Below are 13,763 nucleotides of genomic sequence, written 5' to 3'. Positions count from 1 at the left end.
CAGGATGCGCCGAGTTTGGCGAAACTCGGGATCTTCACGAGCTCTGGCGACACCCCAAGATAAAAGAACAAATGGTAACAAGACAAAGTTTGTCCGTCGGCACGCCTCCAGTTTTGTTGGTTTATCTAGATTCACTCTGGGTGGCTATCATCCCTTGGGCGTTGCAATATGGGTGGTCGACAAACTTGGGCTCACGTGATCATACGGTCGGGGCATGGTCGTGCCTTCTTTCACTTGTTTGTCGTTCAACCGAGTGCATTACAAACACAAGAAAGTTATCAAATAAATGCATTTAGTACAATAATATTAGTCACATTAATGTGGGTTATAAGCATTTTAACGTTTACAAGATGTACACTGAATGTGTATTAGACTAATTTGTAGTTTATTACGTTTCGCGTTATGCCACGAGGGGACGCTCGTCCTCCTCTTCATTTCTCTGGATTCGATTGGCACGGCTCGCTACGTACTTGCGCTAGCATTTGCGAAGACCGATGGGTGTGCGCGTGGTTTTCTCACTGGGGTTCCAGAGATCGCTCGTTGCTCTTTCCTCTGGATTGAATTGTGCGGCTCGCTACGTGCTTGCGCTTCCATTTCCGAGCACAGATTGGTGTGCGCCTGGTTTTCACATTGGGCTTTTCACAGATCGCTGGTTGCTCGCGCTAAAGAAAGGCCGCGACTAGGGTGCCTCGATGCGTCCCAGATGCCCCAGCTGCGAGTAATGGTATATTCGAGTGGCCGTTTCAGAGCGCTCTGGCCGTTCCAGAAAAGTGATGAAAAACAATTTTAAAGCTGTATTACGACAATAAGTGATGTATTACAATCAATACATCACTTATTGCTTTATAGCTTACAGCTTACAGCTTATAAGCTTTATAAGCTTACAGCTTTATGTCTGTATATCAATACAGACAATAAAGCTGTATTACGACAATAAGTGATGATTCTGCTTCGTTAACATCAGAGGAACCCGTTTATGCAAACGGGAACGCTTAGTAACTGTTTTACATGACTTTTGTAATGCTACCAGAGCGCTCATACAAGGGTCAGAAAACTACGCTTTATTTTCTTTTACTTTGCGATGCACCTTGATACTTGCAAGCGTCGAGCGACGGCTTCTAACAACCGCAGGAAAGACTCCTTATACTGGGTAGCCCGAGCGATCCGTGGTTTCTAACAAACGCAAGAGAGGGTCTTTGCAGCGCGCGTGGCCGTTGAGTGCCACCACATCCATCCCAGGTACGACTGCAGCATCGGTGCAGTTACCCTGTACCCATCACTGACGAGGTGGCGCTTGACTTTCTGACAATAACTTTCTTTTTTTTTGCGTGTGAACGCCCATGATGGGGTCCACAAAGTTCACGCTGTGGTTGACTATCTCCCAATGCAGATTAAGGCATAGCCCTGTTAGCATCCACTAAATTTGGGATAAATTTGTATGCGGCCAATTCGTCCCTATGAATAATGGTCCCCGGTTGAACATTGGCTGCAATAATGGCGCCTAGCGTCGCCGCCCTTCGTCGGTCGACCTTGAAAGTTGCAGCACCCCTCTGGTCTAGCAGAACATACCGAAGACTCATGGGCCACCATCTTTAACATCGCCGTAATTTTGGCGGCTCGGCGCAAAGTTGTCGCCCGACATTAGGCGGCCTCGATTGTACTTTTGCTCGCCGCGAAGCACTCGTCAATTTGCGCTATCTTCCCGGGGCCACCGAGTGGAGGTCGCGCCAGCACCTCGTCTCTTGCGACCTCACGGGGGTAGTTCCTCCAGTCGGCGATGGCATGCTCCGATAGAGGAAACAAGTCGCCGGTCATCTCCTTCAACAGCCATATGTCTATGCTTTTGCTCACGCAGTACGAGAGCCAAATCATTTGCCGCCTGGAGAGGTGGTTGTTCGGACGGCCGAGCCGGTCCGCTTTGGCAAAGTAACTTCCTTCTGCTCTCTGCCTGTGCAGTGCAGCCGTATAGAGTGTAAGTGCGAAAGCTGCTTTCGCCACCTGTTGCACCGGAAGGCAGCACGGCGTCCATCCTGAATGCGACCACTTCGCCTTCGCAGGTCGGTTGCTCCGGGTTGAACCCCAGTTGCTCGCAGGTGCCCCAGTACTCCGATGGTGCCGCCGGACCTGGCCTGGGGCTTGGGGTGCGGTGGACGAACGGCACTTGAAGCCGGAGAAAGCCCAAACAACCGCACGAACTTTTCCACCGCAGCCTAGTCACACGAGTCTGGCCTCGGAAAGCATAATTTGCCCGCCACGCTGTCTCCGCTGATAAGGGCCTTCGCCTAACTCGTCACAAGCCAGCGCACTGACGTTTTGGAAAGGCAAAAATAACGTGAAACCCTACGTCGGTCATGTAGGTGAACGGGTCCAGACGGTCATATTGACGCTTACTGCCACTGGATGCGATGACACAGGCTGCTGCAGCCGCCGCCATGTTCACGAGTTCAACTCGAGGGGGGTTTCGCGATGTACGAGTTTGGCACGAGTTCGCCTGTCAATCAAAACCATAGGTCACGCCCCGCGCGAGGCATGTAACTCTTGTGCGCGCCCACCACGGTTGGGCCACGCCCAACTTATTTTTCGGCAACAGCGACGTGGTGCGGAACTGAGAGGCATTAACAATCTTGACCGGCGAAATAAAACACGCATAACGCACTGTCATCAGTGATGTACTGAGCACCACTATCGAAAAAAAAAGCGTTGACTTTCGGTGGCTTATGCATATATATTCTTGGGCTGTGATGGCGCCACAACACGCGGTACATTGCCTGCGTTGTGGCGACGTAGCGCACAGCAAATAATTATCGGCACGTCCCTGTACCTGCTTGCAAGGCGTCGATGCGCCGCAGTGGACGACGATCCTGAGCAGTGCGTAGTGTTTTCCAAGGACAACGTATCGCAGGTGTCATTTGAGATGGCTGCTCTGTCATCAGTGATGTATCGGAGCCGCAGTGTCACAAACACGGTCAGCGGTCAGCGCGAACACACCCAGTGCGATGGCATTTTTTCATCGCAAGCACGGCACACCAAACAATTGCAACACCTTCCTGCGTCCGAAGTCTAATTTCCTAACTGCAAACAAGAGCCCTCACCCGCCAAAATGCGATTGCTGCGCTGTCGTTACGATATCCATCTGCGATCGCTGTTAGCTCAGCAGCAGATCTGAGGCAATCGGTAAGTACATCGGAGTGAACAACACACTCAAATTTTGTGTACATGCGCACGGAGGCACCTTCACAGGGCAAGCGGTGACAAGCGATGAATTGTGTGGCTGGGCAGCAGGCTCTTTGCAATGCATCGCGGAGACTTCGTGCACGCAGATTAGCTGGTGCATTTTCACTGTGCTGTGTCACTACGGACCCTACAATACCGCACAGCAATTTTGCAGCGACAGCCATTGCCCCCGTCTCTATGGCTAGAGTGTCGTTTCAGTTGGTAAAGCGGCGGCCTCAATAGCCTCAGTGAAGCGCCTGTGGTGGACAGCCATGCCGCAGCGCTGCGTTGCCATTCCCCTAATAGACAGGGAATGGACAGATCATTGCCATGACCGACTTTATCGAGAATAGCGCTGCAGCCCCCCTGACGACTGCTCACCATATCAACTCCCTCGTGCGCGCGACGCTCTGGAATGTATCCGCGTGTAAGCTTTCACCTCACTGTCGCCACTCGTGGCAGAAAAGTGCAAAATTTTATAATTCGCTCGATCTCCGTTTGCCATTACAAATTTATAGCATTCAGACCGAAAAACCGATACTTTGAGAAATAAAATGTTTGTTATTTTATTAGTTGTATTTGAATGTATTCGATTGGGGGAAAGTGTAAGTGCAAGAATGCACCGCATGTGCCCTGTTCGCATTTGACGGAGGATAGAAAGATAATCATCGAAAGAGGAGGCACGCCCTTGACGCGCCCGAAAAAAGCGGGGCAAGCGGCTCACGGCAAGTGTGCAGATAGACAGCGGGACAGTGACGTTATTGCTAAATTGCGATAATACGTTGGTAACAATACGCGGCGCTGGCGCGTTTTGTTGTGCAGTCCTCTGTGCTTGAAGCACGGAAGCACTGCGCTGCGCAGGGTGCGCTCATGTCGTCATACGCAGCTTTATCTCGACATTTCTTTTTGCCTGTTGTTACTGCACGTTCCTTGCTATCTCCGTTCACTGACTGCCATCGAGCAAACTCGGGTAAAACTCGTGCGAACGAGAAACTCGGTGCATCCTGCATAGCACCCCAGGGAAGTGCGTAACAGCATGGATCTTGCCTGGATCCGGTTGCACTCCGTTCTCGTCAACGAGATGTCCAAGGACGATAATCTGGCGACGGCCGAATTGGCACTTCGATGCGTTGAGTTGCAGACCGGCTCGACGAAAAACGTCTAGGACTGCTGAGAAGCGCTCGATGTGCGTAGTGTTATGATCGGCTTAGAACTGCACCTGTCAAATGTGGGAAACAAGCCCGAGCGCCTTTCCCGTGACGAGATAATCCTCTTTCATCCTCGAGAAAGCGTCTCACCTCTACGGAGCAGACGAAAACGGCGAGCTACCAAGAAGGACCCGAGGGAGAGGAGGTCGTCAACTTGACCGCCCGACAGAGGTCTGACACTTCCACAAGTTCCCCGAAGGAGTCATCGGCAGGTTATGATCTTCCTGGAATCTGTATCTCTCCAATGTGGGAAGCAAGCCCCAGCGCTTTTCCCGTGACGAGATAATCCCCTTCATCCCCGAGAAAGCGTCTCACCTCTACGGAGCAGACGAAAACGGCGAGCTACCAAGAAGGAGGACCCGAGGGAGAGGAGGTCGTCAACTTGACCACCGGAGAGAGGACTTCCCCGAAGGAAACATCGGCCACCAAGAGGGGATTTAAGGCCATCCAGGCCCCCGTGTTAATCAGAACCGCTCGAGACTCGGATAGAGTCAAAACCATGTACCAATGAAGTGAATACAATCTTTTCTATTTTTCATCATCACGATGCCCGCCTTCGTCGTCGTCTCCTGATTCCTGCGGTGACGACCCACCTCACCCGGTCGAGATTATATCAGTAGCGAACGTTGGGGAGAATACTATAATGTCGTCCAATTAAGTAGCACAGGCACGTGGACCATTTGAAACCCTGAAGATGGGAGTCCATCATGTGTTGAAAAGTAGTATCAGGAGCGTTACAGAGACCGAACGGCATCACTTTGAATTGATAAAGACCGTCGGGTGTTACATAGGCAGTCTTCTCGCGGTCTATATCGTCCACGGCAATATTCCAGTAGCTGGAGCGAAGGTCAATAGAGGAGAAATAGCAAACACCGTGGAGGCAGTCAAGGGCGTCAGCAACCCGAGGTAGGGGATAGACGTCCTTTTCGGTAACCCTGTTAAGGTGCCGATAATCCACGCAAAAGCGCCATGAGCCATCCTTTTTTTCCAGTACAGCAGGTGACGCCCATATAACTGTTATCGCGAAAAAAGGCCCTCACGCCATTGGAGACCCTGTTTTATTCGCAGTGCTCTATACCACCTCCGATATTTTTTAAAGATTTCAAGTAAACACGCGCATCGAGTTCAGAATGCCGTCACGATCAACAATGCCGAACGCTGCAGCGCTAGGCGCCGCGGGCGCGCCACAAAATCCATAAGCAATGCTGTGCTCCTCTCCGAGCCTTTCCGGTATCCCCAGCGGTCGTCGTGATGTCACCAGGGTGCATCTGGTGATGCCAACGGGGGTGACGATGTCGACTGGTCGAGCAAAAACCTACCACTTCCGGTTAGTCTGCTAGCCGGTACGCGCGCTCCCTGCTCTTCGTCGTCGTGTTGCTCGCTTGTGTGCCCGTGCGAATTGGTAATTACAGCCCGCAACGCAAGTGCCAAATCAGTCACGCTCCAACACAGTCGTGCTTAGTGGTCTGATTATCTGCGCGAACAGAGTGCGACAGTGTTGGCCTTTCTACACGTGCACTAAACACAGGGTCCACAGCGGCACGCGCAGCACGAGCAGGGCCGGCACTGCAGCAACAACGGGTAGCCGAAAAGCGCCGAGTCGCGGCTAAGGCCCGTCCGCGTTTACCGGCACGGTAAATCGCCGCAAGCCGTTTTGCTCGTGAACGGCGGTTTTGCTCGCGAACGGCGGCATTCTTTTGCCGTAGAGAGGACGAGACTGGGATCCATTTCTGCAGCAGCCTTTTTCCCCGAAGAAAGATGCTCACTCTAAGCAGTCATGGTGTGGGAAGTTCAATAAAAACAAACCGATTGACTTCCGTGTGCGCATTCTGCATTTCCGAATTCCTCATAGGCGACTTCGAAATACGGTAACAAATCGTGGGGATCCCACGCACTGTAGCAATCCATGAAATCGAAGCTTTCCGTCTTGTTTGCTTTGAGCGACGATAATTGGCGCTGATATTTAGAGCAAATGTTCATCAGAATTTAGCGCAATCCTAGAGCGGTGAGTTGGCATGAAAAGTTACTTGCGTGCACCACTTGTGCTTGTCTACGTTGTACACTTAACACACAACGAGACGTGTTTGCTGGAGGCGTTGTTGTGCTGGGTCATTGGTTCATTGCATGCGATAAGGTTAGAACGGTGATTTCCTCGCCCGGCGCTACGCATCGCGGCAGAAGCGTTAAACTTTAATTAAATTACGGCGCTTTCCGTGCGAAGCCCACAATCTGATAAAGAGGCACGCGGGAGTGGGAGATTCGGTTTTGATCCCCTGGGATTGTTTAACGTGGACCTAAATCTTCTGGATTTCGCCCCCGTCGAACTTCGGCTGCCGCGGTCTGGATCGGATCCGCGACCTTGAGCAACGCTGTTGCCACAATACTACGGCCGCGGCGGGTGTAGACGTGTTGATTTCATGGGCGGCTGCTTCCGTGTCGTCGACGCTGCGGTGCTTTAAAGGGCCCCTAAACCACCTCAGATATTTTTTGAACATTTCAAGTAAACACGCGCATCGAGTTCAGAATGCCGTCACGATCAACGATGTCAAACGCTGCAGTGCTACTCGCCGCGGGCGCGCCACAAAATAAAACAAACAACGCAGTTCTCCTCTCCTGGCCTTTCCGGTATTCCCAGCTGTCGTCACGACGTCGCCATGCATGGAGGGTGCATTTGGTGATGTCAGCCGGGTTGACTATGTCGTTTGGTCGAGCAAGAACCTACGAATTCCGGTTTGTCTGCTAGCAGGTACGCACGCTCCCTGCTCTTCCTCGTCGTGTTGCTCGCTGGTGCACCCGTGCGAATCGGTAATTAGAGCCCGCAACGCAAGTCGCAAATCGGTCGCGTTCCAGCACAGTCGTGCTTAGCGGTCTGATTAGCTGCGCGAACAGAGTGCGACAGTGTTGGCTTTCCCGGACGTGCGCGTAACACAGGGTCCATAGCGGCACGCTTCGCATGAGCACGGGCCGGCACGGCAGCAACAGCGGGTAGCCGAGAAGCGCTGAGTCGCGGCTAAGGCCCGTCCACGTTCGGCACGGAAACTCGCCGCACGCCGTTTATACCATTCCCGGGCCGCCTTTCGACGGCGGTTTCTCGCTAATGGCGAGATTTCCTTGCCGTACGTAGAGAGGATGAGACCGGGACTCATTTGTGCGGTAGCCTCACCACCGCCGATAGCTCGACGGCGCCGATATCGTCGCTAGGCCTTTGCCGGCTCACTTCAAAGCTAACATGGACGGCGCTTCGGAAATAATTACCGACGCTCACAAGCAGGAATATTTTCTTACCGTTGTTATCGCTCTTCGCTATAAGTGTACACGAAGAAGAAAACAAGCTTACATTAGCGGCGCCGTCGGCTGCGATGCGAGCACAGCGGAGCCGGTCGTCTCCCGTCGGTAGCCGTGCACCGCAGCTGAGCTCGACAAGTATCGGAGCTCTCGTTCATGTTAAACGCTTGACAGCAGATATTGTTTGTCATAAAATGTACAATTTATGCATCGCTTTATCTAGCGGAAATAATTTTGCTTGGAACAGAAGCTGCAGCCGATGTCTTCGTCGCCGGCGGCGGAGGCGCGCAGCTTCGCGCGTCGTCGATTGGCCCGTCGATCGTGCAGCGGGCGGTGCGCCGTCCGAACTGCCGTATACTTTGGACACCTCTCGCGCGGCAGGCGTTCTACGGCACTGGAGGTCACTTCGCGGTCGGTATATTTGCCGCTAGCGCGGACATGCCTTAACCAGAAGTGGACAGTGTTTTGAGAAGCGCGTTGCCGACGAGGAATGTCACGTGACATTTGGAAGAGCACTCGGCGAGGAGGTGCGACTAGCCGACGAGGAGAGTAGCAAAGGAAAGAGCGAAACGAGCGAGGGCCGTGTTTCAATCATCAAACGCGTGTAACTCCGCTATTACGGCATCATTTCAATTTCGACCTCTGGATGGTTTAGGGGCCCTTTAATTTGTCTTTGCGTCCTCAAGCTCTACGTGAATTACCCGCTTGACAAATTTGCTCGTGTTTATTTTTAAGAAATAGTAGAAACGTACCGTAGCGTACCTTGAATTTAAAGTTATCGATTGTGTCCGAAATTGGCTGCCGTGTCTAGTAATAGCGTTTCCTTACACTCTTACGTCGCCTCTGGCTACCTCCTCTGTACCATTCTACCTACCTTCCATACGAGTTTCGCACGTTTGTGCAAAGCTAAGATAGTTTCTGCAATGCTGTTGCGGGTGTTCACTGATAATTATAAGTTCTAACAGTGCTGCTGGAAAGGCTGTAGTGCCAGGAGTCTCAGAGGAAATGTCTTGAGGCGTGCGCTCGACGGCGCCAACTGCGGCGCCAACTCTCGTATGTCGGCGCGTGAGTGACGCTCACCGGATGTGATGTGCGCGTCTGTTTGCTTCAGGTGGGTCATATAAAATAAAATAAATGCACATGTTTTACGTGCCAAAACCACGATCATATCATGAGGCACGCCGTGCGACTCCGGATAAATTTTTACCACCTGGCGTTGTTTAACCTGCCCCTAATCCAAGTACACAAGCGTTCTTGCAATTCAGCCTAATTGAAGTGCGGCCGCCGCGGACGGGATCGAACTCGCGACCTCGAGCTCAGCAGTGCAACTCCATCGTCTCTGGGATACCGTGGCGTGTGTCATATAAAATTACGTACTCACGAACGCAGCACTTTCCGCGGGAATTTATTTTCCCTAGCAAGCAAGGCCTTCGAGGGCACGATAGATTCTTTCGATAGTGCCCATCGAAAGACTGAAATCGTCACTTTGTGCTTTTAGTAGCGATGAGTGTGGAGTCAATGCGAGTGATGCAATGGAAAGTATGCGGCGCTCAATAGAGCCACCTAATTATGCATGATACAAGCTATTCCCAATCGACTGCACATCTAAAGAACAATTCTATGGGAGCGAAAAGTGGCCCACAAACAGGCTTCGGATCTTTCATGGCATGAAAGACATGCACTTACCTTGGATTATGTCTGGGGTTGGCGATGTGGTGACGACAAATACGGTCCGGCGGCGCGGCGTCGATCTGGTCGACGGTGTCGATGTTGCCTTTGTGACGAAAAGTCCGGGGGTTCCCGAGGGTCCTTGGTTTGTCCCGGACGAGTCATCTTCGCCACCGCCGTCCCCGTCAACATTAGCTGTGCAAGGGCAAGTGCACAAGTTATAGCCCACTCTCGAAATTCCTGGGCTCAGGGAAGCTCGTTACAGCAGTATCCACTTGTAGCATTTAATTAAAGTAATTAACCTTGTTTGGTGTCTTTCACATGTCGCGCTAGAAGAAGACAACGAAGAGCGCGTGAATGCACGGGACGTGATGGCACGAGCGCGAGCTTGTCATCGAACGCTGGCTAGTTGTTGACTCCAACGACTAAGCTATGCCGTTAACATGTTCATGTTTCGTTGTTTGTAATAAATCGTTGGCAGCCACAACCTGCTGCACAGACGTGACAATTGGCGACGAGGAAGACTCCGGACTCATCGGCAGTTCACCGACGTCAAGGAATGGAACGACATGGCGGCGCCTGACTTTGGTCGGCTACCCGAATTCAGTGGCAGCTCGGGCTCCTGGAGATCCTGGTATGGCAGGATACAGTTCTTTTTCGAGGCTAACGACATTATGGACGCTTCCAAAAAACGTGCTCATCTGCTGACGTTGTGCGGAGAACAGCCTTACGACATCGTCTGCGCCCTCGTTCAACCCAAGCAGCCCAACCAAGTGAGCTACGATGACATAGTTGAGATGCTCAAGGCTCATTTGGATCCGCAACCTTCTGCAGCCTTCTGCAGGGCACGCTTCCAACGAAGGGACCAACGGCACAATGAAATAGTGCTCAAGAGGCTAGCAGCAGAGTGCAATTTTGGAACAAGCGCAGACGCTGAGGCCAATCAAACAATCCTTCCTCTTGAGATAATGCTGCGTGATCGTTTCGTTTGCGGTCTTCGGAACGAGCAGGTCCAGCAACGGCTGTTCGCGGAAAAGGACTTGACATTCACGAAAGCCTTTGACATTGCACTGCGAGCTGAGAACGCCGTCGAAGACCAGAGAAACGTGAAAGCGGAATTTAAAGAGATTCACGAAGCCTGCACAAGCATCTCCAAGACAGAAAACCAAGGTCACTCGAGTACCTCTTGCCAAAAGAAGAAAGAACGCTGTTGGCGCTGTGACACGCAACATAGTCCGGACACTTGCAAGTTCCAGACAGCTTCCTGCAACTACTGCAAGAAACGCGGCCACATTGAAAAGACGTGCCTGAAAAAAACGGTAAGAGGCAAGAACGAACAAGAACATTAACATCAAATATCCCCGACAAGGAACTTCGACAACGGCCTCAGCACCTGTCACGACTCAATAGGATTCACCAGACGCGGCACTTTACGAGCTCAACACCTTAATCGACGCGTCCAACACGCAGAAGGTCATGACTCAGCTACGCGTACATGGCAAGTCCTTAGAGTTCGAAGTCGACTCAGGTGCAACCTGCACACTCATCGGTGAGGCCACGTTCAAGTACACGTGGATAGATGAACCACCACGGCTTGAGACAGACATCCTCCTACGCATCTGGTCAGGCCAGGCCCTTCGTGTTCTCGGATGTGCAACGGTGGTTGTAACGCACAGGTACAAGGCCCTGACATTACCGCTGGTTGCCATCAAGGGAGCAGGGTGTAACCTCCTTGGACGCAACTGGTTTCCTCATCTGGGTATACAGATCACGCGCATCAACGACGTATCAGACGACGAACTTGTTTCCAAGCTTCTGGACAAGTACCAGTTTGTGTTCGACGAGAACATCTCAGGACACGTTGGCCCTGAGGTACAGCTTGAACTCGTGGAAGGAGCGAAACCGAAGTTTCTAAAAGTCCGGCCGGTTCGTGTTGCGCTGCGGTCAGATGTAGAAGCTGAATTGGATCGACTGCAAAGTCAAGGCATAATTGTGCCTGCGCAGCATTCGGATTGGGCAACGCCTCTCGTACTTGTTCGAAAGAAAAACGGCTCGTTGAGAATATGCGGTGACTACCATTGCACAGTGAATCAAGTATCGAAGAAGGCAGATTACCCACTTCCCACTACAGATGAAGTCCTCAGCCACTTGAGAGGAGGCAAGGTCTTCAGCACTCTGGATTTGGCACAGGCTTACCAGCAACTTCACGTAACGCCAGAGACAGCAGAGATATTGACCCTGAACACGTTGGAAGGGCGCGCGCGCTTTACAAGGTGAAACGGTTGCCTTTCGGAATCTCTGTGGCTCCAGCCATTTTTCAACGCTTCATGGAGACTATGCTTTCTGGCATCACAGCCGTTTGCGCGTGCGTAGATGACGTGATCATCAGTGGGAAAGACACCACGGAACACGCGGAGATACTGGAAGAAGTCCTGAAGAGGCTGCGCAAGTACAATCTTTTGCTCGGCAAAAACAAGTGCTCTTTGCAGTGCGACAAGTTTCTTTTCTGGGACACCGAATCGACGAAACAGGCGTCCACACCAACGAAGAGAAAGTCCGAGCTATAACAGAGGCTCCAGCACCAAACTGCAAGCAAGCACTTCAATCATTTCTCGGAATGCTAGCTTTCTACGACAGATTCTTGAAGAACAGGGCAACAATTGCCAGCTGTCTCTACCAGCTCCTGCAGAAGGACGCCACGTGGAGATGGGAGACCAACCATCAAGAAGCATTCGATTCGGTACGGTCTGACAGATTGCTTCTCAGTCAGACCGTACTCGCACACTACGACGAACAGAAGGAGCTTCCCGTCTCATGTGACACTTCACCGTACGGCATAGGAGCTGTTCTGTCTTAACGTGATGACCAGAATAGAGAGGCGCCAATCGCTTTCGCATCTCGGACGCTAGGGTCGGCCGAACGCAATTATGCTCAGATGGCCAGAGAAGGCCTCGCTGTAGTGTTTGCAGCGCAAAAGTTCCACAAGTATATTGCGGGAAGAAAGGTGACTTTCGTCACGGACCATCAACCGCTGCTCGGCATACTAGGTCCAGGAAAGCCAACGGCTCAAGTCCTCTCGCCACGGATGACCAGATAGTGTATCAAATTATCGGTGTACGACTACAACATCGTCTACCGGCATGGCAAGAACCATCAAAATGCAGGTGCGTTGAGCCGATTACCATTACCAGAACGATTCGATAAACCCTGGCCACCAGGCGACGTACTGTTGTTTGAAGCTCTGTCGAGACCTCCGTTTACTGCTGCAGAGATAGCACGTCTGACAAAACAAGACAGCATCCTGCAGAGGTTGTGCAAGGCAGTGTAGAATGGCTTAGTGGATAAACTCACTGGAGAGGAGTTCGCGCCTTACCGACGAAGAGCGACCGCAGTAGCATTTCATCGTGAGTGCATCACACTTGGATCACGGGTGATCATACCAAACTCAGCACGATCTCACGTCCTGGCACTTCTACATGCTGGTCACCGAGGCATGGTAGCCATGAAAAAGGGCGCAAGGAGCTACGTATGGTGGCCCGGAATCGACAAGGTGATCGAAGAAACGGTGCGACAGTGCCGTGAATGCCGTTCAACGCAGAATAGCCCACCCAAAGCTCCTATTGCCACCTGGGACCGTCCCCATACACCATGGCACACGGTGTACGTTGACTTCGCGGGACCACTACTCGGGCGCACCTACATGGTTGTTGTGGACGCACACACAAAGTGGGTGGAAGTTCGGCACGTGACGCAAGCAACATCCGCGGTTGTCATCGATGTGCTCTGAAGCCTCTTTGCAACGTTTAGCATTCCCTGAAAGGTCGTCTCCGACAACGGAAAAGCCTTTATTTCCACCGAGATAAAGCAGTTCTACACGGCAAATGGCAATCCGGCCATAACATCACCAGCGTACCACCCTGCAACGAACGGCTAGGCTATGTGGCAGAGCTGAAGAGAGCACTCCTGAGGGATGCAGACAAGTACATACAGTGCCGTCTTGCAAGATTCCTGTATCGACAGCACACAACTATACACACTGCCACAGGGATGACACCATCGAAAGCCATGGTCGGGCGAGAACTTCTATGCACTCTTGATCTGCTCAAGTGGGAGACGGAGATACAAATCCCTCAAGGCCAGGAGACATTACCGAAATAACGTCGCTTCGCTGTAGGGGAGAGAGTACTCATCCGTCAATTTTTGAAAAAGCTGGATTGGATTGAAGGCGAAATACTGTGCCGCGTCGGACCACCATCCTGGCTGGTAAAAAGCGACCAAGGAAAGGTTTTGCGTCACCTCAACTACATGAAGAAGACAAGCCAGACCGGACAAGCAACCGAATCACCGATAGATTGGAGAATAGCAGACGATTTCTCAGGCACCACGTCA

The 13,763-nt window shown here is 51.9% G+C and overlaps 1 protein-coding gene across 1 annotated transcript; it reads left to right on the top strand.

Annotated features, from left to right (window-relative positions):
• The first annotated feature begins 10,048 nt into the window (after positions 1-10,048).
• On the top strand, positions 10,049-13,161 carry LOC125947746 (uncharacterized). Its single transcript, XM_049673021.1, has 4 exons — positions 10,049-10,693; positions 10,785-10,996; positions 11,051-11,246; positions 12,973-13,161. Exons 1-4 carry the CDS (start codon positions 10,049-10,051, stop codon positions 13,159-13,161), a joined length of 1,242 nt encoding a protein of 413 aa, XP_049528978.1.
• Positions 13,162-13,763: the final 602 nt, after the last annotated feature.

The sequence above is a fragment of the Dermacentor silvarum genome, chromosome 8 (assembly GCF_013339745.2).
Source record: "Dermacentor silvarum isolate Dsil-2018 chromosome 8, BIME_Dsil_1.4, whole genome shotgun sequence".
Taxonomy (NCBI): domain Eukaryota; kingdom Metazoa; phylum Arthropoda; class Arachnida; order Ixodida; family Ixodidae; genus Dermacentor; species Dermacentor silvarum.
The sequence above is the reverse complement of the archived record's forward strand: the minus strand, read 5'-3'. Positions and strand labels throughout refer to the sequence as shown.

Coding starts and splice junctions, on each gene's coding strand:
- LOC125947746 (XM_049673021.1), top strand. CDS start 10,049: ATGGACGCTTCCAAAAAACGTGCTCATCTGCTGACGTTGTGCGGAGAA. Junction 10,694..10,784: donor AGACGTGCCTGAAAAAAACG/GTAAGAGGCAAG, acceptor ACGACTCAATAG/GATTCACCAGACGCGGCACT. Junction 10,997..11,050: donor GACATCCTCCTACGCATCTG/GTCAGGCCAGGC, acceptor TGTAACGCACAG/GTACAAGGCCCTGACATTAC.